The 27,852-nt window shown below is 37.3% G+C and overlaps 1 protein-coding gene and 1 long non-coding RNA gene across 7 annotated transcripts in view; one reads left to right on the top strand and one right to left on the bottom strand.

Annotated features, from left to right (window-relative positions):
• The window catches only part of NAA16 (N-alpha-acetyltransferase 16, NatA auxiliary subunit), a 65,426-nt gene that overhangs the window by 15,306 nt on the left and 22,268 nt on the right, over positions 1-27,852 (bottom strand). For 4 of the 5 annotated variants that reach the window (XM_066988131.1, XM_066988138.1, XM_013179635.3 and 1 more), the window contains exons 6-9: positions 23,883-24,036; positions 22,622-22,741; positions 20,414-20,509; positions 17,323-17,429 (exon numbers count right to left, since the gene is read on the bottom strand). In XM_066988131.1, coding sequence (XP_066844232.1) covers positions 17,323-17,429; positions 20,414-20,509; positions 22,622-22,741; positions 23,883-24,036 — 477 coding nt within the window. Of the gene's footprint in view, positions 1-17,322; positions 17,430-18,724; positions 18,811-20,413; positions 20,510-22,621; positions 22,742-23,882; positions 24,037-27,852 lie in introns of those variants that run through there. The other variant, XR_010827614.1, reaches the window with a different exon arrangement.
• On the top strand, positions 223-4,707 carry LOC136788981 (uncharacterized). 2 transcript variants are annotated; one of them, XR_010827661.1, is made up of 3 exons: positions 223-507; positions 669-839; positions 4,572-4,707. It is a non-coding gene; the product is annotated as an uncharacterized lncRNA (long non-coding RNA). The 2 variants fall into 2 exon arrangements; XR_010827664.1 differs by lacking the exon at positions 4,572-4,707 and adding an exon at positions 962-1,074.

The following is a 27,852-nucleotide window of genomic DNA, read 5'->3' as shown; positions in this document are numbered from 1 at the left end:
GCCACTTTCCTTCAGTATAGATGCAGTTGTTACACAGTTTACAATTTAAGTCAACTGCAGCCCCTCCTGAGGAAGGGGATGGGTTGCTGCCAAACTTCTCTCCCCCTTAAAATATGGGATTAATTTCATAGAAAGTTCCCAATACTGATAAGGCATTTCTGCTTTAGCAAAAATATGTCTACTGCAGGATGGCCTGCGAAAGAGGGAAAAGAGAAGGTAGACACGCGTTGAATGCCCAGCTGTGGAATTGTTCATCATCCACAGAATGGTCTTCTGCGCCTGAAATGAACTCGGCTGTTTCCAAAGACAGATGTTCTTAATTCCGGAACCTCACAATTTGGCTCACGGATCAACCAGTGGCATTGTCTTATGACTCAAAACCTCAACATGGGTGGTCTTCCCCACCGGGAAGGTAGCTTTTCTCAGCTGGTTTTGAAGATCTGCAGGGGGAGGACACTGCTTCAACCTGCAAAGGCAGTATTTCTGCATCCTGCATTTGCTTTTAAGGTGAGAGGATGCATACAAGGAAGAAAGAGCGTGTGTTCATGTTCTATTAAAGAAAGACTCTGTTATCTGTCCTGGAAACTTGGAACTGAACAACCTTTCATCTTAATACAAAAGGTCTCCACAACATTTTCTATTTCCTGAAGAAAACTTGTTTCTTGCAGGTAACATGGTGACAATAGTGGCCCTGCAAGTAACAGAAACTGATCCTGAACCTCCACAGGACTTGGCTATCAACAGAGCAAACTTCTCTTGAATCAGATAGCTACTTATTCAACAAAACAACTCCTACAGATGTCAAAATTCGATCTTAATAGCAGAAGTATGCCTCAAAGGTGAGTAAAGAAAATCCCTTGTTTTCACCTCTAAGTACAGGTGAATTTTGAAGGGATTTCCCATTACCAGCACTAGTAGTACTTTAAAAGTTTTCTGAGTAAGAATAATATTTCCTATTCAGGAGAATGGAGCGTGGTTGAGTTTGTCACACCACTTTTTCAGCAGAGATGAAGAGGTGTCCACTAGACTTGGTATGAATCCTGGTATCTATGTGAGAAACTGAAAAATAGTAGCACTCTTCAAAAGCATCTAGAAACCATTTGCAACTTGTTTAACCACAGAGTACCCAAGGGAAACTACTATAGTGCAAGATTTCAAAACAGACCTCACCACCTAGAAAAGATGGGATACCTAAAGACCAAACAGCAAACTCTCCTTACAGCCATAGCCCTGGCAAGGCATTTTCCATGGCCCAGAGGAAAACCATGTTGACATTAATAGACAAAGAACATGTGGCCAAATTATTAGCATCATCTTCCACAAGACAGAAACAAGTATCCAGTATGTACCCTGAAACCAATACTCTAAATTCCTTGCGGGAAATGGAGAAACAATAAAAACAGTCTGTAGGAGTACTACATCAAAGCTTGTAGTCTTCACTACAGCGAGATGTTATCTAAGGGAGAGACACGAAAGCGTTCACAATATGCCAGCAGACCCTGAAAAACATTTCAGAACTTAGTACCAAAGACGTTAAGACAGAAAAGCAGAAACCAGCTGCTGGCCCATGTTTCTGCAGAATGCTTTTGATGACGACACTTTGAACAGGCCTTGTGGTAGCCCACAAATAAAACCAGTACTAAACCACCCCTTTCTTGAGCTATCTCCATTGTCAGTCCATCTTTGAGATGGTGGTAATTATTTACACATGCACACAAAACTAAGAGCTGAAAGCTGGGGAGCTGAACAAAACAGTGATGGGCAACACTATAAAGATTGGTTTCTATCTTTTGAGATGCTACGCTATGGATAGCATTCAAAACAGAACCTTTGTCAGAAAGAGCTCTGAAGGCTCCTGGGACCAGAGACAGTAAGGGCTCTTCCCAGGAGTTAAGTTTGCAACGTGGAGTCGCATCTCTACAAATGCAGAGACTTAGATCTGAACATTCATGCCCCCAAAATATTTAAGAAAAGAAATATTTCAAGGTAACAGAGGCACACTTCTGATGATCTAATGTACCTAGCGCAGCCCGGTTGCGTGAGCAATGTATTTCAATCCAAGGGACTCTGAACATACCTTTCTGGATGGACACACTGAGGGGAAGGAAGTTTCAAATAAAGAAGCTACCAACCAACTCTAAAAGAAAAAAAGCTCACAAATTCAATTAGCCAAACCAGGAAGAGAAAATAAAGGCAGCTACACACCAGAGAAAGCGTTTTACTGAAGGCTAACAAAGACAAGAAGAATCTTCATCCATAGCCAAGAAGTGACTGGCATGAACTGAGATGTGCTTTTCATTGAGGCAGTGAAGAACAGAGCATGCCAGACACGAGCCAGCTGGCACACTTGCACTGTACAAAAGGTCTGAGTACAGGCTCTTCCGGCATATCCACACAGGAAGGTGTTTTTAGGTAGCCACCTGAATAAGAAATTCCATTTCCTATGGCTTTATATTTTACATTTAACTAAAAGAGTATCAAGGATGGCAACATTTATAAGCTCATAGTTCACAGAACCAAAAAAACCTCCCCAACACAGCTCACACTGGTTGGTTTTACTTCTTTAGAAGAAAATATTATAAAAAATTTTGACACTCCAGATTTATCATTCTAAAAAGAAAGGCACAGGGTATGCAAATAAACAAGGATTTCCAATTTCTTTTATCAAGGCGCCTATATACTAGCTTACAACAAACTTCTTTACACTCTCACTTGGAAAGTTTCTGTTCCACACCTTCTTATAAGACTGATACAGATCTACCCTACCAAATGAGGTATGAACCACAGAATAAGTCCATAAGCAGAGGGTATTTAAAGAAATTACTCCAATTATAAAAGGCTTTTCGGCCTCTCACATGTAGGACCTCCATACGTTACATTTTAGCGCATGATTAACATTTGAAGGCAATAAGAATCACGATAAATTAAAAATTATTTCACCACTTCATGCCATGAAAGTAAAAACCAGGAAAACCAGTCTTAACACAAATCTATTGTACTATTTACCGCAAATCTCTTTAATTTTTGTATTTATCTTGGACCTATACTAACTCAAAGTTTGTTTCTGTAAACAGCTTTACTGTTTTGTATAAAACCCAACAAAAACATTGGTTTTAAACTAACAGCAGTTTAAATGTAAATGTATCTTGATTGTGTAAACTGAATCAGCCAAGCCATCAATACTCCCTTCTGCTTCCCTAGGGAAAGCATTGTTAAAAGTGTATGTTCATGCACACAAGGAAAAAAAAAAAGTTTTCATTCAGATCTGCTTCTTAATCTTCCTTGACATCAGCTGCACGAAACCTTGCGTGCTGCTTTAAATGGAAACCTACCTACTCTCCAGCCATCATCACGTAAACTGTGCATACACCTTTCCAGTCAGCTTGCAAATGGGCATCGTGACCCAGCTTCTATAAAAATTCATTGTTTACCTTTCTAGAAAGTGAATCCTGAAGTGTCATACTTAAGCATTTCTCACCATGGGGTGGATAAGCAGACACCATACTCGAGTATTTCACCAGTTTATTAGGACTAGCCAGCCACACAGCATTAACTCTGCAGTACTCCTTTTAAAGCAACAAAGACAACAAAGCAAGCAAAGTCAAAACAAAACAGAAGAAACAACACACCCTGAAGCCCTGGAAAATTAAATGTTCCTTGTTCCCTATCCATGTAAGAAATCAGTTACTTATTTTGTAAGTGGTAGAGAAGCAGTCTTCCATATTTGTTTAGAGCTGATCTACACTGTAAGAAAGTTTACGAACTTTTTTTTTTTGATATTTTCATGGAAAAAAATATATAGAGAGAAGAGCTTTATTAGCTTTTAGATTTTTCTTAGTTCCTTACAACCAAAATCCTCCGTTAGTAACTTATAATCACTTCCAAATATAAAACATACCCAGTAGAGTGTCAGATACATGGAGAATTTCAAGTTTGCTAAAAATAAAGCATGGTGAGAGCTCCTATTTGCCCCGGATTAGGGTTGGAGCTGTGCCTTATAATGGGTATCATGGCTGGGACACTGCATGATATCTTCCTAAGCAGCTACAAATGCAGTATGTTTGAGAATAACGTTTGCACACATGGCTTGATACCCTCAAATCCTATTCTGCACAGCTTCTGAAAAAACTGTTAGCTTGTTGCATAAGCAAAGACTTCTCTTGCTGTCCACTGCAGCTAGCACTGGTATCAGCTAGTCCTGAAACAAAAAAAAACAAAACCAAAAAAACAAGAGCTACTTTTTTCTAGTATCAATACCACCACTGTAAATACAGTTGATTTGAAGACAAAAGTTACAGAAGAAAGTTTCCTCCACTGACAATTACAAACTAAAGCTCATTTAGATAAAAGTGTAACTTGTAACATGGTGGTCCACGTGCATTTTGCACACCTGCTCTGCTGAAACAGCATTATTTCTTTTATAGGGCATGCCACTTACAAGCAAAATAAATTGGAAGATTTATAGTATAATTAGTACTCCATAAACATTGCAATTGCTTTGCAATTTTGACTGAATCACACAACATTTCTAGTCATCTAAGAGCATTAACCAGCTTTTTTTTCTTATCTAGTCTTGAAGGCCTGCACTGGAAACACTACACCATATGCAACAGGTTTTGCACTTAAGAGTTAGCCCTGCAGGAGAGAACTCTAAGCTACAGGAAAGCTGCTCAGTACACCAGCTTTGTAGAGAGCACACTACTCAAGCAGAATGGCAAACAAGTCAGAGGAAGAACACTACTCATGGAAGAATTTACTGCTGCTTTGCAAAGGTCTAGCATGTGTATGTTTACACATTGCAAATACAACTGCACAAGCTCCTTTGGAGCTGCGGAACAACTGCTAGAAGTACAAGATCCGTCAGTCTCACGTTAAAGAAAAATGCAGTAATATGACTATGAATACAACAGTGAGCCATAAATTTTAAGTGCTTAAAATGTAAGAAATTAAATATTAAATTATAGAATGGTTTGGGTTGGAAGGGACCTCAAAGACCACCCAGTCCCACCCCCCTGCCATGGGCAGGGACACCTCCCACCAGACCAGGTTGCCCAAAGCCCCATCCAGCCTGGCCTTGAACACCTCCAGGGGTGGGGCAGCCACAGCTTCTCTGGGCAGCCTGTGACAGTGCCTCACCACCCTCTGAGGGAAGAATTTCCTCCTAACATCTAATCTAAATCTCTCCTCTTTTAGTTTAAAACCATCCCCCCCTTGTCCTATTCCTACAATCCCTGACAAAGATTCTCTCCCCAGCTTTCCTGTAGGAAACCAGATCTAACCACAGATCTAGCTATTATCAGTATACTAAACAGTTTTTCTTGCCTCGAAAACTGAAGGCAACTTCCAAGAAAATGTAGATTGGCAATAGCTTCAACAAATATACTGCCTATACTAAATCTACAGAACACTTCAAATTATGAACATACATTTTTAGCTGTACTATCTTGAACATTAACTAATTTGACTGATTTTGGTATCAGCTCTCTGCACAGTCTATCATTTTTCTCAAATTGAAAGCAACCACATTTAGCAATTGATAAAGCTGTCAGTAAGTTACACAATATAGAAAACTTCATTGCAGGAACCCAGAGTTCAGCAGGACAGTAATACCACAGTCAGAACAGGATTACTATCCCAAGAAAGATTCCTCCACAGTGGTCGAGCTGTAAAATGTACAACACACATACAGACTCACAAAATTAAAACAGAAACTCAGGGACTGCACAAAAGGCTATTAAAATGTTGATTCTTGAGGTTTTTTTCTGATTCTATGCTTCCAAATACTGATCTTTCATTGCATTTTCACTGCTTATGCAGGGTGGTTGGAACTAGATCTTTGAGGTCCCTTCCAACCCAAACCATTGTATGATTCTATGATTTATTCCATCATTTTCCAAAGCTACACAAATGTAACATGCCAGTCCAATACTGAAATCTACATGTAATTTAGAGAGGCCTGTCCATTCATCGGCTATTTCCAAGTACTGAACAGAGTTCCTAAAAACCCACATTACTTAAATGTATTAGACATGCTTCATCTAGGAATTAGTCCAAAAGGAAAAGTATGCTATAAACAGAATATTATTTTTCCCCAGACATACAGTTACAGATGTGAAAGAAACTTATAAAACAGACTCATACAGTTATACAACCATAAACTGGAAAGCTTTGCACTTCATATGGAAGACTGCAGAGCTGAAGTTTAACCATCTTTTTAATTTACTCCACCTCGCTCCAAATTAATCTACATTAAGAACAAACCACAAATATCTAGTAAGTTAAAATGACTGCCATATTTTCTTGATATAATGAGAGCAGTAAGGAATAAAAACCAACACCATAAGCCAGAGATGACTGGTTGGCTCAGAGTTATTGCCCTAACAGTAGCTACTTGTCTGAATTACACCAGAGGCAACAGGTTGTAAGGTATCAAGGAGCTGATCTAAAGTGACAGAAACACAGCTATCAAGTACCATGATGTATTCAGTTGCGCATTCCTCCTGAAAAGCATTTGCCTCATTTAATGTACACCAGGGAGTGAATAATATCCCACCAGGTGGGATAACGTTGTATGAAGGTACTGGCATGCACAAAACAGGTATTTATGTGCATTTTCATATTGCCTAGAACCAGATTTTCTAATGTGCCAAGCATTTCACATCAATTGAGATCAATGAACGCTTCTGTAGATAAACGTCTCTGGAACCTTAACTCCTGGATCCATGCCTGCAAAAGTTAGCCCTGACATTTTACTGTTTTAGATGTGCAAAATGGGAATAATACCTCCCCTCTTTATTGCGCTGTGTGAAGATTAACAACTTGGGAGATGTGAGATAAGCTACAGCATGTGAGAAAACTGCCAGAAGATCTGGACGATACCACACTATATGAAAACATTCAGAAAATTAGTTTTCTTCGGTCCATGTAGCACTTGACTTCCTAATTTTACTAATATTCTTTGAATTATAATGATAAAACCGTTTAGATAATGGAATTTAACAAACAACAGCATTACAAGTTTGCACTGAAAATTTTAAGACACTCAGAAATATAACCTTAGAACAAACCAGTGCTTTAAAATGTCACTATAGTCAGTGCACAACTCAATTCATCAGCAACTGCTTTTTGAAAGCTTTTGGACAATTTTGGGGACTCCATAAACAAAGGAGCAAACAATTTCATAAGAGCAGAGCGCCAGCAGCAGCAACTGTGAGCAAAGATGTTGTGTGTACTTCTTGTGGACCTTTAAGTACGTATTTGGGGCAGTTATTCGCAACGTAGATCACTCTGACTAAAAGAAACTCAGTGATAGAGTAGATGATATACCTATCAGCTGCTACACTTCTCAATTCTTAGATAAGGTATCAAGTCTGGGACCCAAATTATCAAACACCAGCACATTTGGCACTACACTCATGCTTGCTACTGAGTGGAAGTATTCTATCCTACCAGTACCTGAAACAGGTTATTTTTCTTCTTCCTCCACTTACTCTAACATGTTCTTATTTAACATATACTTATACAGCAGAAACACTGTCTTTTGCTATGAACATATCAGATGTTAACCAGATCCTGAGCAAGTCCAGTTACCAGATTTCCTCTCCTAGAGTTTTAACTCAGAGACGCTAATTTCTCTAAACTAAACTGACAGAGTCAGCATCCATAAAAGACTGTACCCCATGGCTGATCTTGCAGAGTTGTTAGTACCACTTTGAATCTCTCTACATTTTAAGATGAAACAATTTTCACTTCGTTAAATAAACCACCATTAAATCACAGAGGGCATCTAACTTTGAAAACGGTTTTAATTTGCTTTAAATTCCTGTAGCTTTTTATATCAAGGAGGGAAAATGCCATCTGTCTTGCAAGGGTTGTAGAGAAAGGTCTTCACTGGAGACAGCCTACCTTCCTTTGTAGAGTGTCTTACACTTTTATTTTTTGAGACTGTTGTTTCTGATGTTTCTTCCAGACAAGCATTTTCTCTCATCCAGTATTTCCTCACAGTCTCCATGTTTAAAGTTACCCAGAAAAAGGGCACATGTGCACTAATGTCGACCTTCAATGGAATCAACGCACCTGCAACACAATCGATGCAAACCTTGATGTTGACTAATTGAAGATCTTCACTCTTCGGACTTTATCTCATGGATATAGAAATCAACATGTATGGGGAACCAAAGAGTATTTCTGAATATTGCTCCAGTACAAAGAGAATGATTGTTGTGGGGACAGTGGGTGTTAGCATTTCAAAATCTCTTGTGAGGAATAGTAACAAATAAGGCTGTTCACAGTTAGTTGTGATCCATCCGAACAGCAATTTACAGAATGTGAAAGTTGCTACATCCCAGGATTTGCACATACATAGGGTTATTAGTTTCCAGCAGAACCATTCTGTCAAAAGCCACAGCTACATTCACCATGAACAGTAACTTTCTACAAACAGCAGAACTCATAATTATGCAGTAGCACTCCTAAACACAAATTTTTGCTTCTCAAGTGTGCCAACGAGAAACTAGAGCTTTTTCCTTGACAGAACACACATGCTGTGCCGACTGTACATGTTTTCTCAGGTACTCAGATATCAACATTATATATGTACTTGAAGTAGCCAAATATATTTGTTGTTTAAAAACCAAAAGCCTGACAGAAGAAAATTTAGTAAGATTCCACACTACATAGCAGGCTTATGAGATTAGAGACCTAATGTTTTAGAAAACTTGAAAATTGGCCACTGTGCTGATAATTTCTTTTTAATAAACTGCAGAAACTAAAGCAACAGGCAAAAAGAAAAAAATAAAACTGCTTTTAGCATAAAACAAAGAGCCTAGTAATTTGACATTAAATGTGCTATACCAGAGAAAAGGACAAGACATCTATATCAAATGATTTTGTATATACACTTACTATTGTACTGAAACATTTTCCTAGTAAATGCTCTGTGCATACAAAGCATTCACTTCCAAACGTCTCACTCACATAGCAGTGCTTTAAATGGTTATTCTAAAAGGCTCCATAAATCATGGAAATGAAATTGATGCCATTTTAGAAACGTGAGCCATAGGTAAAAATTCCATGATGCTCATGTTTAAAGCCATGTTTTGTTTATACATTTCAAAGTTGCAGTGGAAAACGGAATACCTTGTTAGAGGAAAAAACACAAAACCACAAGTTTCATTATGGAGGATGAAGCTACTTTTTCATTACAGCCTTCTGTCTGCCATGCTTAAAACAGACTTTTTTTAGTTATTCACCTACAGTTTCTCTTCACTTTTAACCATGGACTAAATATTACAGACAAATTCACTTTGAAATGCAAATTACCTCTACAACATATTTATGAATTGATGATGCAGAAATTTAGCATTTTGTGGCAACCTCAAGAAAACCAAGTGAATAGGCAATCTCCAAAAGCACATCTTTGCAATGATATTCTACTAAAGTAGAAGTATTTTTTCTAGTAATAACTACAGTTCTTCAAAATACACTGACAACACTGACCCCACTTCACAGAAGCACCTCCCTCATAACATGTAAATTTTATATATTTTTAGTGTGTAGTAGGATATTTCAAATGGGGATAGCTAATGTTTATTTTCACATCTTCAATCCAACCATCTATTAGAGACTGCCACTGCAGAACCAATTCTGTTGCACAGATGCTTATAGCTGAACGGCACAATGCATTAACAAAACCAAAAATGAGTGCAAACTGAAAGCTGTTGCTGGTACTTAAAACATCTGAGCTGTTCCTTCAGCAAAAGTGGCAACGGAAGGACAAGGGTGGTATGGACAACTGTCCGTGAGTCCAGGCCCTCACACAATCCATTTTGAACTGCTTGATGCACTCATGAATTAAATCGCTCAGTAGCATCATCTGCTGGAGTCATACCAATTCTGCACTTGTAATTTTCACTGTCAGCATACAGAGTATACAGAGACTGTGATCTTTTGTTGTAGATTTGATATAAATTAGAACTCCAAAATTAAGGTGTCAGACCATGGGGCTCATGTTACTACCTCTCAAACAACAGGCTGTTTTAGGATAAATTGCTATTTTCTTTTTAAGTGTACGCCTTTGCACACTGTATTGTAAAATATTGCATATTCTAAGTGTATGCCATTGTCACTGCAGTACAGGAAGGCAATGTGCGCTTGGGATAGTGAGTATGAGCGATAGTCTTTGAAGACTGAAGTACTAATTTCCGTAACACAGCACCTCCTTTAACTGCTGAAAGCCGAGCATATTGGAATTGTCAAGCATTAAAGAAAGTTGCTCCACTGAGCACCTCAACAGTTGTGTATGACACAAGAAGCACATAGTAGCACAGCATACACTGATCCTACCATAGCATTGTGCCAATCATCCCTGCTGTATAACATTATAAATAGCAGGTCTCCCAGACCAACTTGTCTCCATCTGCACGCAATTCAAGGTGAGCATGAGCTATCTGACCCGCAAAATAAACCCAGACAGTTCTGGCTTTGCTAGAATTTTATTGACATCTCTCCTCCCACTTTTCCTTCACCAACACAATGAGGGCAAATTCAGTATCAGTGAACATCGACATCAACAGCTCGGCTAAGTGACTGCTGATTTTTAAGAAACACAATAAAATCTTGATATAGCTCTCTCTCTTTACTGGAAAGAACAAGCAGATCATCACTGACAAAACACCAAATGCACAACTGTTACATTATCTGTTAGAATTTGCACTTTGGAACATCACAAAAATAAAGAAGGTTGCCATATACGCCACTTTGAGGGCTCCAAAATCCAGCATGACAGGTAGAGGACTGTATGTAAACAATGATTAGATCCCTCTATCTACAGACAGCATCCTCAGCCTAACCCCATTACACTCTTGAATAAACAACCTGCTCTTTTGGAAAGTGTCTACCCTGAAGCAACAATTACAGATGCTCAACTTGAAGTGGCGAACCATGATGTCCTCACATTTAACCTAATACGAATGCAAATCTGCAGCTGTTCACCTCTGTTTGAAGTGCATCCATTTCTACAAAGCAGGTTCTGGGGCAAGTTCCTATCTTTCCCTTTGTGAATGGTCCGAGAAGGGAGAAGCAAGAAATTATAGGAAATGACTGGGGGCTTTGCTAGCAAAAAGACGTAAAACCATGAAAATCCCAAACCACAGTACCTTGATTAATTACCTCAATGCTCCTGTCTATATGTGCTCAAGACATGCCCATTTCTACTGTACCCTTTCGTATTGTTTAATATAGGATCTTAGTGTTACCAGACTTGTCTAAAATGCACTCATCCCAGTACTAAAACACTGTTTACAGACTAGCTCGCTGGCCAGCAAGTCAATGGCTATGAGCCTTAACTTGAGGGTGCGACTGGGTAAGAAAGTACTGCCACAGAACCATGAAGGCTCGAAGGGATCTCTGCAGCCTGCTGAGTCCAAGCCCTCCCTTTACAGAAGCAGGTCAGCTGAAGCAGGTTGCTCAGGGCCACGTCCAGCCACATTCTGACTGTCTCCAAGGACGAGGAAGGTCTCTGCCACCTCTCTCAACCTGTTCCCACCTTTGACAAGTGCCACATGCTGGTGAGCCCAGAACTAGAGCCAGCACCCCAGATGTGTCCCAACAGGTGGCCAAGGAGAGAAGATGGCCTCCCTTCACCTCCTGGTGGGACTTTTCCTCTGATAGCCCAACATGCTACCTAAGGCCTTCTTTGGCTTTCTTTGTCACAAGGGCATACTGATGGCTCACGCTCCTTTTGCTGTCTATCAGAAACCCCAACAGCTGCTTTCCAGCTGGTCAGCCCCAGGTCCATATTGGCACATGGAGTTATTTCTCCTCAGGTACAGGACCTGGCGTTTCCCTTTGTTCAACTTCACAAGATTCCCTTCTGCACATTTCTCCAGCCCTCTGAATGAATAGCAGCACAAACCTCTAGAACATCAGCCGCTTCTTCCAGGTGTCTAGATGGCTGTTCCAGTGATCCTATGTGGAAACCCTTTCAAGTGGAGCCGAACAATTCTGTATACACTGACCGGAAATAAAATGCCTGAATCCAGAACTTAATTTCATTCCTTGACTGTTAAAACTGCATAGAATTTGGAAGACAAAGACCAACCACAAACTGGAAGTTTTAAGTGTGAACATTCACAACCAGACCTGCCTAAAAACAATTCACTAGTGTGGACAGGTGGGAAGGGACAAGGAAAGAGCTGTAAAAAACAATGTCAGTTATCTATTGCATGACAAGCACGTGAGAACTATACTTTTTTGATTTAATCAAATACTTAGAAAAATATTACCTGAATACAGGAATGCAATATATCCTTTACTATAACCTGTGCAAAGATAATTTGTTTTGCATGTGTGTGTGTTTTTTGTTTGTTTGTTTTTGTATTCCTGGAAATGTTAAAGTAGCAAAAAGAGTAACATTTAACTCTGCGCCTCCAGGATCCTTTGTTTAGATGAAGCTTGTTGATCCCCAATCAGACTGTAGCATTTCCAACAACAGTTCAAACAAGAAATTAAATATCTGAATGAAGACAAAACTATGTAGCATTACCCTACCTAAGCTGAACATAGACATAAGTACTGCATCCTTAGTCTTCCTGAAAAGACAACTGAATAGCAAAACCAAAAAAAAAATCCATATTTTTCTTATTGCCACCCTATGATAGCGGAACATTTTTAAAGTATTTGCATTTATTGACTCAAGTGCATTAGAAAGCATTTCATTCATCTCCACACAGAGATTAAGTCAACATTAGACAGTCAGTGAGAAGCCAGGAACTACATGAAAAGAAAAGCCCAAACTATTTTGTTTAGTTAGACTGAAATTTGACTGCATCTCCAATTTCCACCAAAGCAAAGAACTTAAAGCTAAATCCCCAACATTGTCACAGTCTGCTCAAAAAGAGAACAAAACCCTGTAATACGATAATATAAGATAAAAAAAATACAGTGCCAGCAAGCTGAGAAAACTACAACTGGAGAAAAAGGAAAACTTAAAATTATTAGTTAGCTTTGCCAATTTCATCCAACCACACAGTACTATTATCTATTGTCCACTGAAAGCTATAAAGTTACCTCTTTATAGATCCTCTGTAACTGATCTTTGGACAATTTACAAGTGTAAGTATGAAAATTAATGTTTCTAAATCTTAGTACGCAAATCAAAGGATCTTGATTTAGACACATAAAGCATGATCCTAAAATACTCTTAAGCCATGTACACATTTACCCTATTGATTTTTTTTTTTTTAATTGAGTTATATGGTCAAGATTCCAGTGTCATCAAGAAGCAGCTTTCAAAGTCCCTAAGAGTTGGAAAGGAAAAATCAAAGGAAGCAACTTGCCATCCCTTGAGATAAAAAATATCTCAGCCTAAGTTTTCTACATAGGTCTCATGTACTTCTCTTACACCAAATCTTTGAAATAGTGTGACCTATACCATTGCAATGACTATGGCTATACAATTGGCAGTAACCTGAGTTGCCTCCTCACCTTCCTGGTCAGATGAGGTATAAATGGTGGTATGGTTATCTTAGCTGGCATTAAGCATACAAAGCTTTGTCAACTTAAACCAATTCAAGTCTGAGTTGCTGTGATCCCTCCATCTTGATTCAACATCTCTGGCAGGCTATTTGTGTGCTCATTTGTAGTATTCACAGTATTCCATGAAGCTAATGATAAGATCCAGAAAAATGATCCAGCTGAAGACTGATGGGAGGGATTTGATTGCAGATGGATTAACCCTAAAGCAGCTCAGCTAGCAGCTGCATGGGAGTTGTGCTGAGGTGAAAAGAAATCGCATGACAGAAGGGGAAGTCTAGCAAGCAGCTGTAAAATGATGTTTATTATTCAGATATGCTTGTTAACAACCATGAAGGTACACAAGGTACAATTATTTCAGAAGGAAAAGACAGCTTGGCTATGCTTCTTCCATCTTTAATATCTTATAGTATTATATCTGTAATTTTTAATTTTAAGATGACTGGTAAATGAAGTCAAGAAGCCTGTACTGCACACAGACACCAAGATTTCACTTATCTGAAGCATGTGAACTGGGACATGTTTTTGATGTGTGCCAAATTTGCTGCAAGTTTCTATGTTGGAACTAAGTGTCATGACAGCCCACCCCACCTAGATCCTTAAGAAAGAAAAGAAAACAAAACAAACAAAAAAGCTAAGCAATTTTTCCTTCTTTTTAAGAAATTGCTCTGTAAATAACTGAATGAATAAAGCCTGGCTTTCTATGCATTTTAACCTGCATCCTCCAGGCTCTCCTCCACATTACATCCCTTGAATTGTTACAGCTCAAAAAAACTGCAGCATTTAGCACCTGTGCTTTGAGCAATCTGATGAATGCTGACCCAAGACCTAGTTCTTAACCTCATACTAACCACTCTTCCAACAGAGCGAGCATCCTCGAACTGGACACACTTCTAGTCTCTAGTGTTTGGTGAACTTGGTCAATAAATTACAAATTACTCTAGTGAATTTTATTACCCATTTGTTGAGCAATTTACCTTTAGCTCTTTAATTACTTAAAGGATCTTTGATCAAGTCAGTGCTAACATACCAAAACATTGCTAGCTGATCAGAAAATCATCATAAAAGAACAGATAAACTTCAGTTCTCTAAATAGAATAAAAAACAAATTTTCCCAACCTTATTTCTGTGGTTCTTTCAACAACTGCCCCAAGTTCTGTCTTAGATCTCTATCACAACCATGTCGTCTCTATTGGAATCTAAAGCATATCTTCCAACCTGTAACATCACTATTTGGAATCCAAGCTGGGTAAGTACTGAATAGTCTCTAAAACCTCCCTGATTAGGCTTCACGTTGAGCCTGACAAATCCTAGAGATTTGCAGCTCAGTGTAGCTGAGGTAGATTTCACCCCAAACTGAAGCTAATGTCTCACTCTAAACTACCAATCAGAGCTAGCAGAATATAATGTTTTGAAATCAAAATATACCAGTAGTTTTTATGTAAAACTGGTGTGAAGTACCAGCTTACAGCAATTAGATACCAAACAGTTTTCTCAACAGCTTAGCATTTACTTTCCACATAATGACTTTTTTCCTCTACCCCCCTCCAAACAGAAGGACACAGACATCAGTATTTTCCCTCTAGAATTGACTACACTTTACATTTTAGTCTCCTCACTCAGGTATAAAAGGTGTTCTTAACACCAAAACGTTAAGATACTTACTGAGAAATCTAATCCTCATCTTGGTTGAGCAAATGAAGTTACATTTTTCCCCATTATTCCTCTATATTCTTGCAGACACTGAATTAAGTAATTTACATTTCCATTTCTCACATGTAACATTATAGCACTTTATTCTAAGTATATACAAATAAAAAGCTTTTATTAGTATAAAATACTGCTTATTTTACTTTTTTCCTGAAACCACGTTTTATGAAAGATCCTGGACATCCCTGGAGTGCTAGAAAAAAAAAAACAAACAACATTCTAGGCTTAAATACCAACTCTTTGAGAAAATCCTCCTATCTATACCATTTCAGAATGCAACTGCAGTTGACTACACCAAATTAAAACTGCTTCCAAAAGTCAAAAGGGGGAACTGCTCATCCCCAATACTTCTAGTAAATGTATTCATTTCCTAGATATTTTCTAACAAGCACAACATGATCCAGACTACAATTCTTTCAGTTTTCAGTCAAAGTATAATAGTAATTTATGTTAGAAGCTAGCATTAAGCACCAACTTAGAGAAGCCAGATACCAAGGTAAGTTTTCTTAAAAGGTGCAGCCTGCATTACTTGTCACACTTTAAAAAGGTGCAGCCTGCATTACTTGTCACACTTTTCTTTCCCCTAGTCCCTAAACTTCAGAACTGCTAAAACTGTCAGAGACAAAAATTAGTCAATTAGACAAAAAAGAGATTCCTATTGTGTCATGGTTACATGAACTAAGTGAAATGCAAACAGACCCCTTTTGGGGAAGAGAAGGAAGAGAAAGTAGAGAAAACTCTTTTGCAGAAGTCAGCACTGCACACAAATCCAAATATATTTGGCAACTGAGGCTTTTGATTTTGCTTATTAGTTAGCTTTTAGAATCAAGCTACTAGCTCTGAGAGGTACCGACTTGATACACTGAAGATGACTAGTAGCAAGGCGCCTTTCCTGATAAATCTGTCCCAAAACATCTTAGTAATCTTTTTACTCATCATGTCTAAAACACGTGCTAAAATATTCTTCCAATCCAAATGAGTTTATTAGTATATTTTACTTCTAGATTTTCATACTTCAAATATCAGAGAGAAAACTTTTGCAGCAATGTTTCTCCTTCTGTCTAGATATTCAGTGCTTTTTATTTAAAAAAATATCTCGATGAAGTTTCTGAAGTTTACATGGAAAAAAAATGCATTAGCAATATGCACTGTAGAAATGCTTGTAATGTACACGATATCAGAATTTATTAGAATTATGTCAACCAAGGAGACACACCCAGTACAGATTACAATTCCCAAAAGTGTTTTGAAAAATTATTATTCACCCTGATCATCTCATGAATTTAAGTTCAATTAAAGGAATAGCCACTGCTGGTTGGAAAGCTGAATCATGTATTAAGGTTTTTCTTCCAGCTACAAAAGCTGCTCTTCACCAGTCATGAACTGATTAGAATACCAAGTGTTTGTATTGCTTGTAGCAAAAATGGAACATCCGAATAGACTGACCTTTATTTTCATATGCTGCACAGTTTATTAGCTTGCTTTAGAGTGAAGATTAGTATTTTGCTGTACGTTACAAGAGCTTGGGACAACGAACTAAAACTGAAATAATTGTTATAGTATGATACAATTTTGCCAAAACCGAGAGAACTTGGAAAAGGAAAAATTCAACACTAAGATTATCCAGACACTGAAGCAGGAAACAAGCCTTCATGGCAAACACTAATGTGTTGGTGCAATTCAGAAATAAATGTAGAATAGCCATGTGTGTGATACTTTAAAATCATGACTTCTGGTGACATCATAAACCATAAGTCGAAAGAATCTCGACGCACTTGCATTCAGAGTACACAAATACATTTGCTAGTTATCTCTGATTTTTCCAAAAAAAAAAAATCAGTGCATCCTGCATCAATCAGATTTCAAGCATTTTGACGTCAACTGTCTACAGAAGTTTCATTTCACAGATTAATTATCATCAAATGGTGATACACATATGAAAAAATAGCACACCAAAGAAAAATGTTCTGCAACAGTTATTTGAAAGTTACAGTGAAATCTATAAATAAACATTTAGATAATCTTTTAAAAATTCAATACAGAAGATTTCATTCAAACCAAACAAGTACTAAATTTTACCTTTTCTGGATTGTAATATAAAGATTTCAAAGTGGTAAACAAGGGTGGGCAGCCTTTACTGAAGTTAACCCTCAGGAACTTATCCATTAGTTCTCTAAATTTTTCACCTAGAAACAAAAGTGTATTTGGTTATATGTCAGTGATTGCAAGTGTTATATAAATATAAGCACTAATTGGCGTACAATTCTGGATAACAGAGTAACTGAAAAACTGCAGTTAAGGGTTTTCATCTTTCCTGTTATTTAAGAATAAGTTGCAAATATGCACTGGATTAAAAAAAGATCAGAAAATAAAATTCTTGACTTGCTAGTGTTAGGAGTCTGCTGTCTAGAAGACATGGTAACAGTCTTCAAACCTGCAAAAGCTTCTAAAGAGGGAAAGGATTATCTGGTGGCTACCCAGGAGTAGCAAGGGTTATTTAAATAAGCACTGGAGAAAATTATACTGGTAAGAGTAACCAAGTACCAGAACGGATTACCCTGGAGATCTTTTAAAAGCTCCATCACTGGAAGTTTTTATGATTCAGTTAGATAAGTGTGTGTCAGGAATAGCATAGATAAGAGTTATCCATGCTTTGAGGAAGAAGGATGGGTTAAATGAACCCTCTACCTCTCTTGTAGTCTTTTTTTAGTCTCTGTACAGCAACTTCTACCTGTGTACGAGGGGTCCACAAGTTGACTCGAAGCACATGCTTTATTACAGGTGAATTAATTAAAAATTGTTTTCTCACACTACAGGAAACTGCCCTCTGACAAAAAATCTCAGTTTCTCAGTTTCTTGTGTTGCACTATTCTAATTTATATTCTTGATGGAACAATTGTAACTTAAAGCTTAGGCAACGAAGGCTCAGTATCCATTAAGTATGTGCTTATTTACAGAAAGTGGAACAGCTTTGAAAAAGCCTTAAAAAACATACAAAACAGTGAGGCACCCAGCTATGACAAAGCCAAGCTCAGGGTCCGCTCTCTAACCGATGCACAGAATAGACTTGGCCACAGGAGCAGTGAATCTATAGCAATGTCAACAAATCTAAAACTGGATTGTCAGACTCTATTCCCTGATCTGAAAATTAACTATCATACTCAGCCTCCAAAAAGGTGGTTTCCAGGAGGATGAAGGACCTAGTCTATATCAATTCAAGGGTTACTGAGATGGAATGCATGGTGCAGTCTAGAAAAAAAAAAACTGTCTGTTTAATACAAGCCTGCAGTTCTGAGCACTCCACGCCAATTCTGGATGAACCAGTGCTGGCTGCAAGCAACTGGTCAGTGGCCACACAGGGACAGCAACCTCATTTAACCAAAAATTATACCCTCTTGAAATTTGCAAATATAATTCTACAACAGTTTGTTTCCACATCTTAACATTCTCATTATTAACTTTAGCCAACGAGATTTCTCACCTGCTCAATTTATAAACACGAGTCATTTTGGGAAACCGAATGATTTTCCACAGGATGTCTTATTCATCCTGACTGATACAAGCTTACTGGATTAACAGAAACACAAGTTTTAAATCAGGGAAATTCTTATTTATGAAACCTGCTGAAGGTAACTTACTGGAAGATTTCACTTAACTGATTTAAAAATGAATTATTTTGCTTTCATTTAAAGTTTTGCTATCGCAGGAATAACTAATCCTTATTACCAAACATATTTCTATTTAAATGAACATTGGCTGTAAGACTACACTGTCAGATGAGAAGATAACCCAGAGCAAAACATACAATAAAAAAAAAGTCAACGACAGAACACTATTAATAAAGATATGCAAAATCATTTTGCAGGGTACTTGTTTGCTATGTATTAGCATAAGCACTTTTACTTTATAACAGAAGAAAAACAATTACTTGTCACATAGCTTTTTAAACCTAGTTTAATGGCCTTAAAAAATTTGCCAGTGTATCATCAAAAAAATGGAAATATCTGGGATTAAGTAAGGCACAAATGTTAATTTCAAGGCTAGATTTCTTATGAAGTTGTTAGTCGTGTGATGGTACAGAGGTGTGTGTATGTATGCACATTCAGACTCCTGAGCAACAACAGACAAGTGTACTAGTCATGCTCTGTAGTATTTAAAGGTATGCCATATGCAACGCTCAGCAAATGAACCAAACTAAAAGCTAACCTTAAGAAACTGAAAACATCAGCAGACACCATGGTAATTTGCAGCTGAATTTAGAAATATCATGGCAGCCAAAACCTAAGTTGCGTAGTTTATTATCCTCCCAAAATTTTTCTACCGGAGTTATAGCACTTAAACAGCTATATTCTAAGCGTACATTTTTAAGGCGTTTACTATTTTTAATTTCCTCTCTTGTATTTCAGAAGAGCACAGTTTTCTGTTTTAAAAAAAATGTATATTCCCTCCATATCTCAGGATGTTTGTGCACTGTACTTCAGTACAACTTGTAAAAGGACAGAGTCACTGAAAAGAACTTAGCCATAAAATTAGAAATAAAACAACTTACGCTGCACACCTGCTTTTTGTTTCTATTCTTATTAAATTATCAGCACTAAATCCATAGATTTTGGCTATAAAGGTTCTAGATAAAAATGCTGCACACCAGTTTATAAACAGATTCACAAAAAAATTGTTGTTTTCTGATACATCACCAGTATACAAACTGTTAGGAAATTCATCGGCCCTATGCTACCCAATTGTTATAAGCATCTTTTAGAAATGCTTTCAGTGGTTATAAATCAGAGTATAGGATAGCTATACACATATATGCATGTATACATGGACACATACCCCGGCTGCCTTCAGTGTACTATATTCCCTCCCTTGTAACTGATGACCTTTAAGCAGCATGATGACAAAAATACGGACAATAATTTTCCCCCCAAATTTGGACACCATTCTGTAGTGTAGTTTTATCAACGAAGACACCATCATACAGTTGGTACCACCATATTAGAGTGCATGAACTTGTCTATCAAATCCTAAAACATAAATAATTTTGTCTATTCCAGGAAAAATACATTTGTCTAATTTGTGTACATGTACAAATAGCTATTAAATGCACATTTAGCAGCCTGATAAAAAATTGAAAAAAAAACTATTATGGAACAGATATGCAACTTGTTACCTGAAACAAAGTTTAAAGGTAATCTTCTAGGTGAAACTGCTCTGGGATGCCTTTTACTAACTTCTTCATAAATCTGAAGCCTCTCTTCTAAAGTGCCTATTATCAGTAAATATAATAGATATGAGAAACAGATAAAAATCTATTCTTCAAAAGGTCTTAAAATGTTGAGAGTTGTTAAATTTCTTATACAGTTTGGACTTGGAACAATTTTAACATTTCAAGCTATTTTTTTCCAATTCATCAAAAATATTGTGAAACAGCATATTGAAAACACTAAGATGTAAGCACCAATAATAATGACTGTAAAAGTGAACTGCTAAAAGAAAATTATCTTTCAAGTTCAATCAAACAGCACTAGCATTTGTTTTCTTTCAATCGAATACTGTGCAGACCCATTCATACAGCAGTTTGACACTGATAGCTTCAAATAACTGTTTTTGCTATGCATCTGTTTTAGACATACATAAATCAGAGAAATATATTTCTAAATTGTAGGTATACAAATGGCAAACTACACAAGTATGTCTTTATTTTAAGTCCTTTGGTGACAGCAAACTTAGGGCACAATGCTGCCAGTGGCACAAGAGTTGTTGATACCTTAACATTTAAATAGTTTTATTTTTGTTAAAGATTTTCTTCCCACTCCTCCCCTTTCCCCCATAATATGCTTTGGAGCTCCAATGTGGTTAGAATTTAAATAAAAGTAATCTGTTTTTTTGAAATGCCATTTTCACGTAACTAGGATCGATTTTGCTCATGTATTTTCAAATTCATCAAGCAATTTAAATAAATCTGAATGTACAGATCAAGACTATGGCACAACATATATTCAATAAATATTTCTAGTTTCCTTTCTACGAAAAATAATTTATCTTCTCTGAGCTCTGATATTGGGGAAGGGGGGGGAAATGTTACCCAGTGGCTCCAAGAGATGTGCAGTTCTAATAGTTACACTAAAGTAATGTTTGAATTGGAACTAAAGCATATAAAAAGCCTAATTGAAGTCACAAGTTGGAGCTCCAGAACTTACCATGGGGGAGGAAATAGTCCTAAGAACACCTAAAAAACAAAGTAGCATTATTAGTTTTATAAATTAGTACCGTTTTATCTTCACAGAATTGTAATATGTCAAATAATCTACTGTATTGGTTCTTTGTTAAGAACTATACATTTATATGAACACATTCTATCAAGCAGAATAATCAAAATCTTGGATGATTTATTTTGAGATACTAATCATGATCGTCAACTCTACGGATATACTAGAAAAAACATTCAAAGGGCAACGTTAGTCTCTGTATAAATGCAACAAACGGAATCATCTTAATTCCCCAATCACAAGGCATATTTCCAGACATTAAACCCAAACTGCAAAACTTTCTAGAAGCTGGTTGAGAAATATAATGCAGATCTATATCTACAAATAGCATCCTGGTGGGCTTATGATTTATGATGTCATCAGAATTACTCCAATAAAGCTTCCACTAATTAGTGAACTGTGAAATACAAGGAACGTATTCCAGTGTTCACCTAGACACTTAGTGAAGTTGCCATTGCAAAGCATTTAGTATAGTATACATGGTTGCAATATCGTAGGGTTGTTTGTTGGGGTTTTTTTGTGTGTTTGTTTTTTGTTTTTAATCCAATTTAGGTATTTTTCTGGAAAGACAGAACAGCAGTAACATGAACTAGCACTGGAAAAAAACAAAGGTTCCATCACATTTATCAGCCTTTCTTCTAAAGAACAGTCAGCTTCTAAAGAAAGTTACATGTCTTTAAGTGTACATCTGAATTAGACATTCATTTCCCTACACGACCATGGAAAGAGGTGCCGCCTAAACAAGTTTCAGAATGACAATTCTATTTTCTGGTGTATAATACTACTCTGATGATCAGGTTGATAGGAACAAATTGCAATTTGGTTTCCAAGTTCATGCACTGCAAGGAAAGGTTCTTCAAGCAAGCACACACATCAACAAATACCAGCTTTAGCTCCAAGAAGAAAAACACTTGCTGCTGATGTTTCATGCATACAAGTTTTTCAGTGGACAATTTAAAAATGGATAAACACAACCATATCGTATTCAAGATTGGACAGTACATAATTTTATGCTGAGTAAACTTTTTCATCTAAAACTGTAATATACCAAACAGTAGTTTTAAGCATATCCTATATCATACTTATTTCCAATGCATATCTTAACTTACTAGGCTGTAGGGATTTTTCCAGGCCTTCATAATAATACCAGTTTTCTGCATTGCGCTCAATTAACTCTTTGTATACTTCACCAGCTTCTTTTAGTCTTCCCAACTTCAACAACATTTCTCCTAAAAACAATGCAATAAAGAACTATGAATTATATAAGAAAACACATAACTTGGCAGTGAAGTTTACAAAATAGATACACAAAATTGGGTTCAGTCATACGTAGATACTGAAAAAGAGGCTTTTTACAACGGCATTTACTGTATATTACAATTGCTACTTGAAGTTACCATAGCTCAGCACAACTTGGAGCATTCAGCACCTGGGAAAAACAGTATTATTTATATGTCTTTACATGCATATTTAAACCAGCTATTAGGATTATTGCAAAGAAACAAAGAACTCTTCCTTCCAGAGCTGTGTAATATCGTGCTCAGCAATAAAAATTATGGGGAAGGTTTTGGGGGCAGATGGTCATTGCTTGGAGACTTGCTGGGTATCAGCCTGTTTCGGGAAGCAGTGAGTGATTGCCTTTGTACTACTGTTTATTCTTCCTCTTCCCTTAAGTTGTCTTTATAACCCATAAGTTTTTTTTTTAACTTTTTCTCTACCTATATTCTCTCCTGCCTGATATGGGGGGCTGCAAGGCAAGGGGCTGAATGAGCAGCTGTGTGGTACTGAGCTGCTGAGCAGGGTCAACCCAGCGCAATTGCACAAGCAAAGAGCAGCTGAAGAATACATGCTATATTACACTATGTGACTGCATGTATTCAGAACTCAGTCCTTCAAACCCAGAGAGCAACTGTGGGTTGTTTTTAATCAAAAAAGTCAACTTCAGTATTCGCTGAAGGCAGGTAATACAGATAAACGCACTAGAAAGCTTAAGAAGGAAACAACAATTTGATACTTCAGTCCTACAAATCAGTGTTTGTACTACAAACACAATGTTCTTCATTAGATTAAAACTGGGTTATATTAGTTTTTATTTATGAAAAGCTAATGTTGTATACACTAATATAATGACCTCTGAGATCTCCTCTGTTCCTCTTGTCAACCCAAGTTAAGCTACCCACATTCACTATCCACTTTGATAGCACAAGTTATTGAGCACAAAATTGTAAACCTTGTGTTACCAGTTCCCCTATATTAGTTGTCTCAAATCATTTAAAGATTTCACATTGCTTCTTTTAACACTTTACCACATCTGAGAGCCTGTAGCAAAAGTTTAGAACAAAATTGGCTGAGAGAAGAAGAATTACTTACCTTTGATTTCTTCTACCATTAATTTATCACATATTTGCTTTTCATATGTTTCTATATGTTCTAAAGACTCTTGAAATAGATCTGCCTCTCTCATCACTTGATTTTGATATAAAATCAGTTCACTATATTCATAATCTATTTTATTTGGAGGAATCTGGGGGAAAAAAGCAATAGATTAGTTAATTTATGCCATCTACCTGTACTTCAACGGTATGCAATATTATAGAACACAAGATTGAGTAAATGGAATGTGGCAAGTCTATTCACGTACCCACCCACGCATTCAAAAATGTAAAGCTCCCAATATTCACAATCAAATTAAATTCACTCAGGATATCCAATGTTAGAGAATAGTTTTGGAAATTCCTGTATTTCACTTTTCTCTACCACTGTGGCCAGGTAATTAAAAACAGAATCCTTGCCTTCCCTCAAACAATTCAATTAGGTTTGCTGAGATGTCAGTAATCTCATTCCTTCTGAAGGTCTCAGGTACTCCACAACAATTTTGACCTAAGTTCTGTAGCAGGTTGCTGGGATATCACAATACTGCATTTCAATATACCAAAAATTCTGGATCAAACTCTTTCTCCAAAGAGCAACGAACCGCCCAAACACTGGCCATAGCTTGACAACTGGGATTTTTCCAGACAGGAAATCTGCACTATTTCGCTCTAACCAAATACTCTCTGTATAGACTCCAATCCCCTTGAAAGTACAGTGCACAAGCAATGCAGAGAGTGTTTTCAAACAACAGATAATTCTTTTGAGGTCCGCTGCCAGCTGCATGGAAATTTATCAACAGACTAAGGTAAAACTAGTATGCCATCCAACTTTCCACTGATACATCAGCCACTAAAAGAGGATGGCATATTGAAACGCGTTCCCTTCTAGGGAAAACTCCTTCAAGTGTACTCAGGCACTGAAAAGTCTTCCCAGAATCATCACGATCATTTCATTGTAAGTGCTCTTCCCTACTATACACAGAAGCCACTTGAATTACAAATAAATTGCAAAAAATTCAGAGACCAAATACAAGAGCTATGGACAAGGCCCAGCAGATCTATACTACAGTTTATGATAATGAAATTATAGAAGACAAGACAGTTACAATCTAAATGTGTGTTTTGTTTTGTTTTCTGTAATAAAAATAGGTAAGAGGCAGTTGAGCTTGATAAATCATTACTGATTTTCTCTCCCATGACACTGCATACTCTGTTTCTTCCTGAGCAAGCAACGCTTGTAAGTCACACTGGTCACCAAATGGTTTACTATTCCTTTTCTGTTCCCCGAGTAAAGCTTTTCCACTGTCTTCTTTAAAGAACCAAGTCATTTAATGATCAATAACAAAGACGTTTAACTGGTTAAAATTAACATTCATATTAAAAGAATATTGTCCTAAATTACTACGTCCAGCTCTTCTCTAAGTACAGATCCATTTTGAGATTTAACATTCCTGTTTACATACTCCTTGAATTTTCAGAGGCAGCTTTTACAGTACTCTGTATTTTTAAGGAGGAAGATTTCCTTGTTGAAAGACATACTCTGAAAAACATTATAAGTAAATAAAATGTAAAGAAGTGTATATTTGACAACAAACATCAGTTTGGGGGCTGAAAGTAACAGCATTTAGATGCTGTTTATTTTTGTTTTCTTTTTTAATTGTTGAAGAAGCAAATGATGGCTAACGGAACAAACAAGATTAGACCATGTACATCCTCGAGTCAGCAGCTAGCAAGATATACTTGATTAAGAAAAGAGTAGGGTATTTCCTCCATCTGCATTTCCATTTCTGTTTCTACCTTGGCTCAATTTTTATCCATATTAAACATCGGAAATTGCTAACAAAAACGTTGTTCCCTGGAAAGCATTAACGGCTTCACAGACCTGACACATGCAACAGGAGTTAAGCACTCAAGCATGCCTTCCTGCTTAGCATTACTGCAGCACACAGAACCGAAGCTGCTGAGCACCATTTCAATTCTTCTTTTTCCTTCATTTTCTTTGTATCAGTATTGTCCCTTTCTATACAATGCACTTATGCTTAAGTTTCTCAAGTAGGACAGCTTTTCGACATTTCATTAATTATTTGTAGGCCTTAAAAATAGAAAGAAATTACCCCAACAACCTTAAAAAATAATCAAGGACAAGAAGCGGATGTCAGTTCACCTTCTCTTAGCTGTTCTGGCTTGGCAGGACTAACAAAAGAAATGGTGAAATGCCAAAGAGTCAAATGAACTCCCTCTTATAGATAGGGCAAATCCAACAGTAAGATGCTGTGCTTACTGTCACTCTCAGAGCAATTTTAAAAGTACTTTCGGAAAAGCTCCTTTTCAGAGAGAATTTGGAAACCTAATCAGGTTAATGATCACTTACGCATGCAATTCACCAGAAGACAAACAGTTTGTGTTCAAACAGAACCTGATCTGAATAATTAGGTTGTCTTAAAGAATAACAGATTCCATAAAAAGCCCCCCCGCACACACACCATTGCAATTGCTGCACAACACATCTTTACTCCTCCCTCCCCCCAGAAGAGCTTTTATGTCTTGTACACAAGATGTTCAACTTTGTCTCGAACTCAATTCAGCTGTTTCAGAAGAAATTTCTTCTCCTGGACCAGAAAAGTAATCAATTTTACAACTGTAGATGCCCTAGCATAACTGTCACTGAAAGAATGTGACAAGATGCAGCCAAAACATACCTAAGAGCAGAACCCCAAAACTCCAGAGGTTTTCTGTCCATATCTGTAATTGTGGGCCTGATGCAGAAATTAGGAATAAAATAAAAATTAAGAATAAAAATTTTGCTCTGGAAAAGAAGAAAGGAAAAATGGGACATACAACAGTAAAACAAATTGCATAATTGTTTTACACCTCGGTTCCTAAAACTCAGATTCTGAGCTGACTCTTAAGTCATCTGATTTAATTTGTACAGCACAGGCTGTCATATTTCCTGCAGTGATTTCTGCATTCAACCTCATAACCTGTTTTTGACTGAAATATTGTGCATCTGGCTAATTTACAGCTTCCAGATGGCAGGCAGCATTGATCTAGATCTTGAAAGACTAGGAGACAGAAAATTCACCATTCCCAACGATAACTTAACCATTAGAATAAAACTGTCAGTGGCAAAAAGTGATGTATCATTTCAATTTGTTGTTCCCTTTCCAGCTATTACTTGTCGTTGTTTCTCCTTTCTAAGCAATCTTCTTAGCTATCATTCTTCCCAAAAATCAGCATCTAAACTGTACTAGAATCACCTTTTTTTTTTCCTGCTTGCAGGAAACAAATGGAATCTCCACCTTTCACTAAACAACAATTTCTCTAGTCCTCTATCTTTCCATATTGTCTTTCTTTCTTTTTTTTTTTTTTTTTTTAAGAACAGGGTCATCAGAAAATCTTGCTCTCTCAGTTATCAGTGCTCTATAGAGAAAATTCCCATTTCTTCTCGGAAATAGGGGGTCTTTTCTGCTTTTCACCCAAATCTCTGCCCCGAGGGCCAACTTTACAGTAAGCTAAGCCAATCTAACCGCAGCCTGGATCAACAGAGGCAGCTCACTTCCTTCTATTATTCCCTTTCCTTTCCCCTCTCACCTCACAGTTGTTCAGTTGAGCCAATCAATCCTTCAAAACAGTGATTATATTTCTGTCACTTTGGCTTCCTGAGCCAGCCCTCCGGGAGTCAAACAGTGCTGCCCAAGGAAGCAGTGGGAGCACACAGGACGCCACATTGCTGCTTTTGGCAACAGCTCGTAGTTGGGTTAGCTCAGTTATTTTGTAATACTGCACCCTAACATACTCACCTACCATCACTAAAGTGTCAGTTCCTTGATCTTTTTCTTAGTTTTACTGCTTGGTTTTGGCTGTGTTAATTCACATCTGAATGGACAAAGCTGCCTGAGTAATCCAAGTAAATGATAATGATCACCCTACAGTGCCGTTATTTACCATTCATTACAGCAGCAGCATTT

This window comes from Anser cygnoides, chromosome 1 (assembly GCF_040182565.1).
Source record: "Anser cygnoides isolate HZ-2024a breed goose chromosome 1, Taihu_goose_T2T_genome, whole genome shotgun sequence".
In the NCBI taxonomy this organism is placed as follows: Eukaryota; Metazoa; Chordata; class Aves; order Anseriformes; family Anatidae; genus Anser; species Anser cygnoides.
The sequence above is the reverse complement of the archived record's forward strand: the minus strand, read 5'-3'. Positions and strand labels throughout refer to the sequence as shown.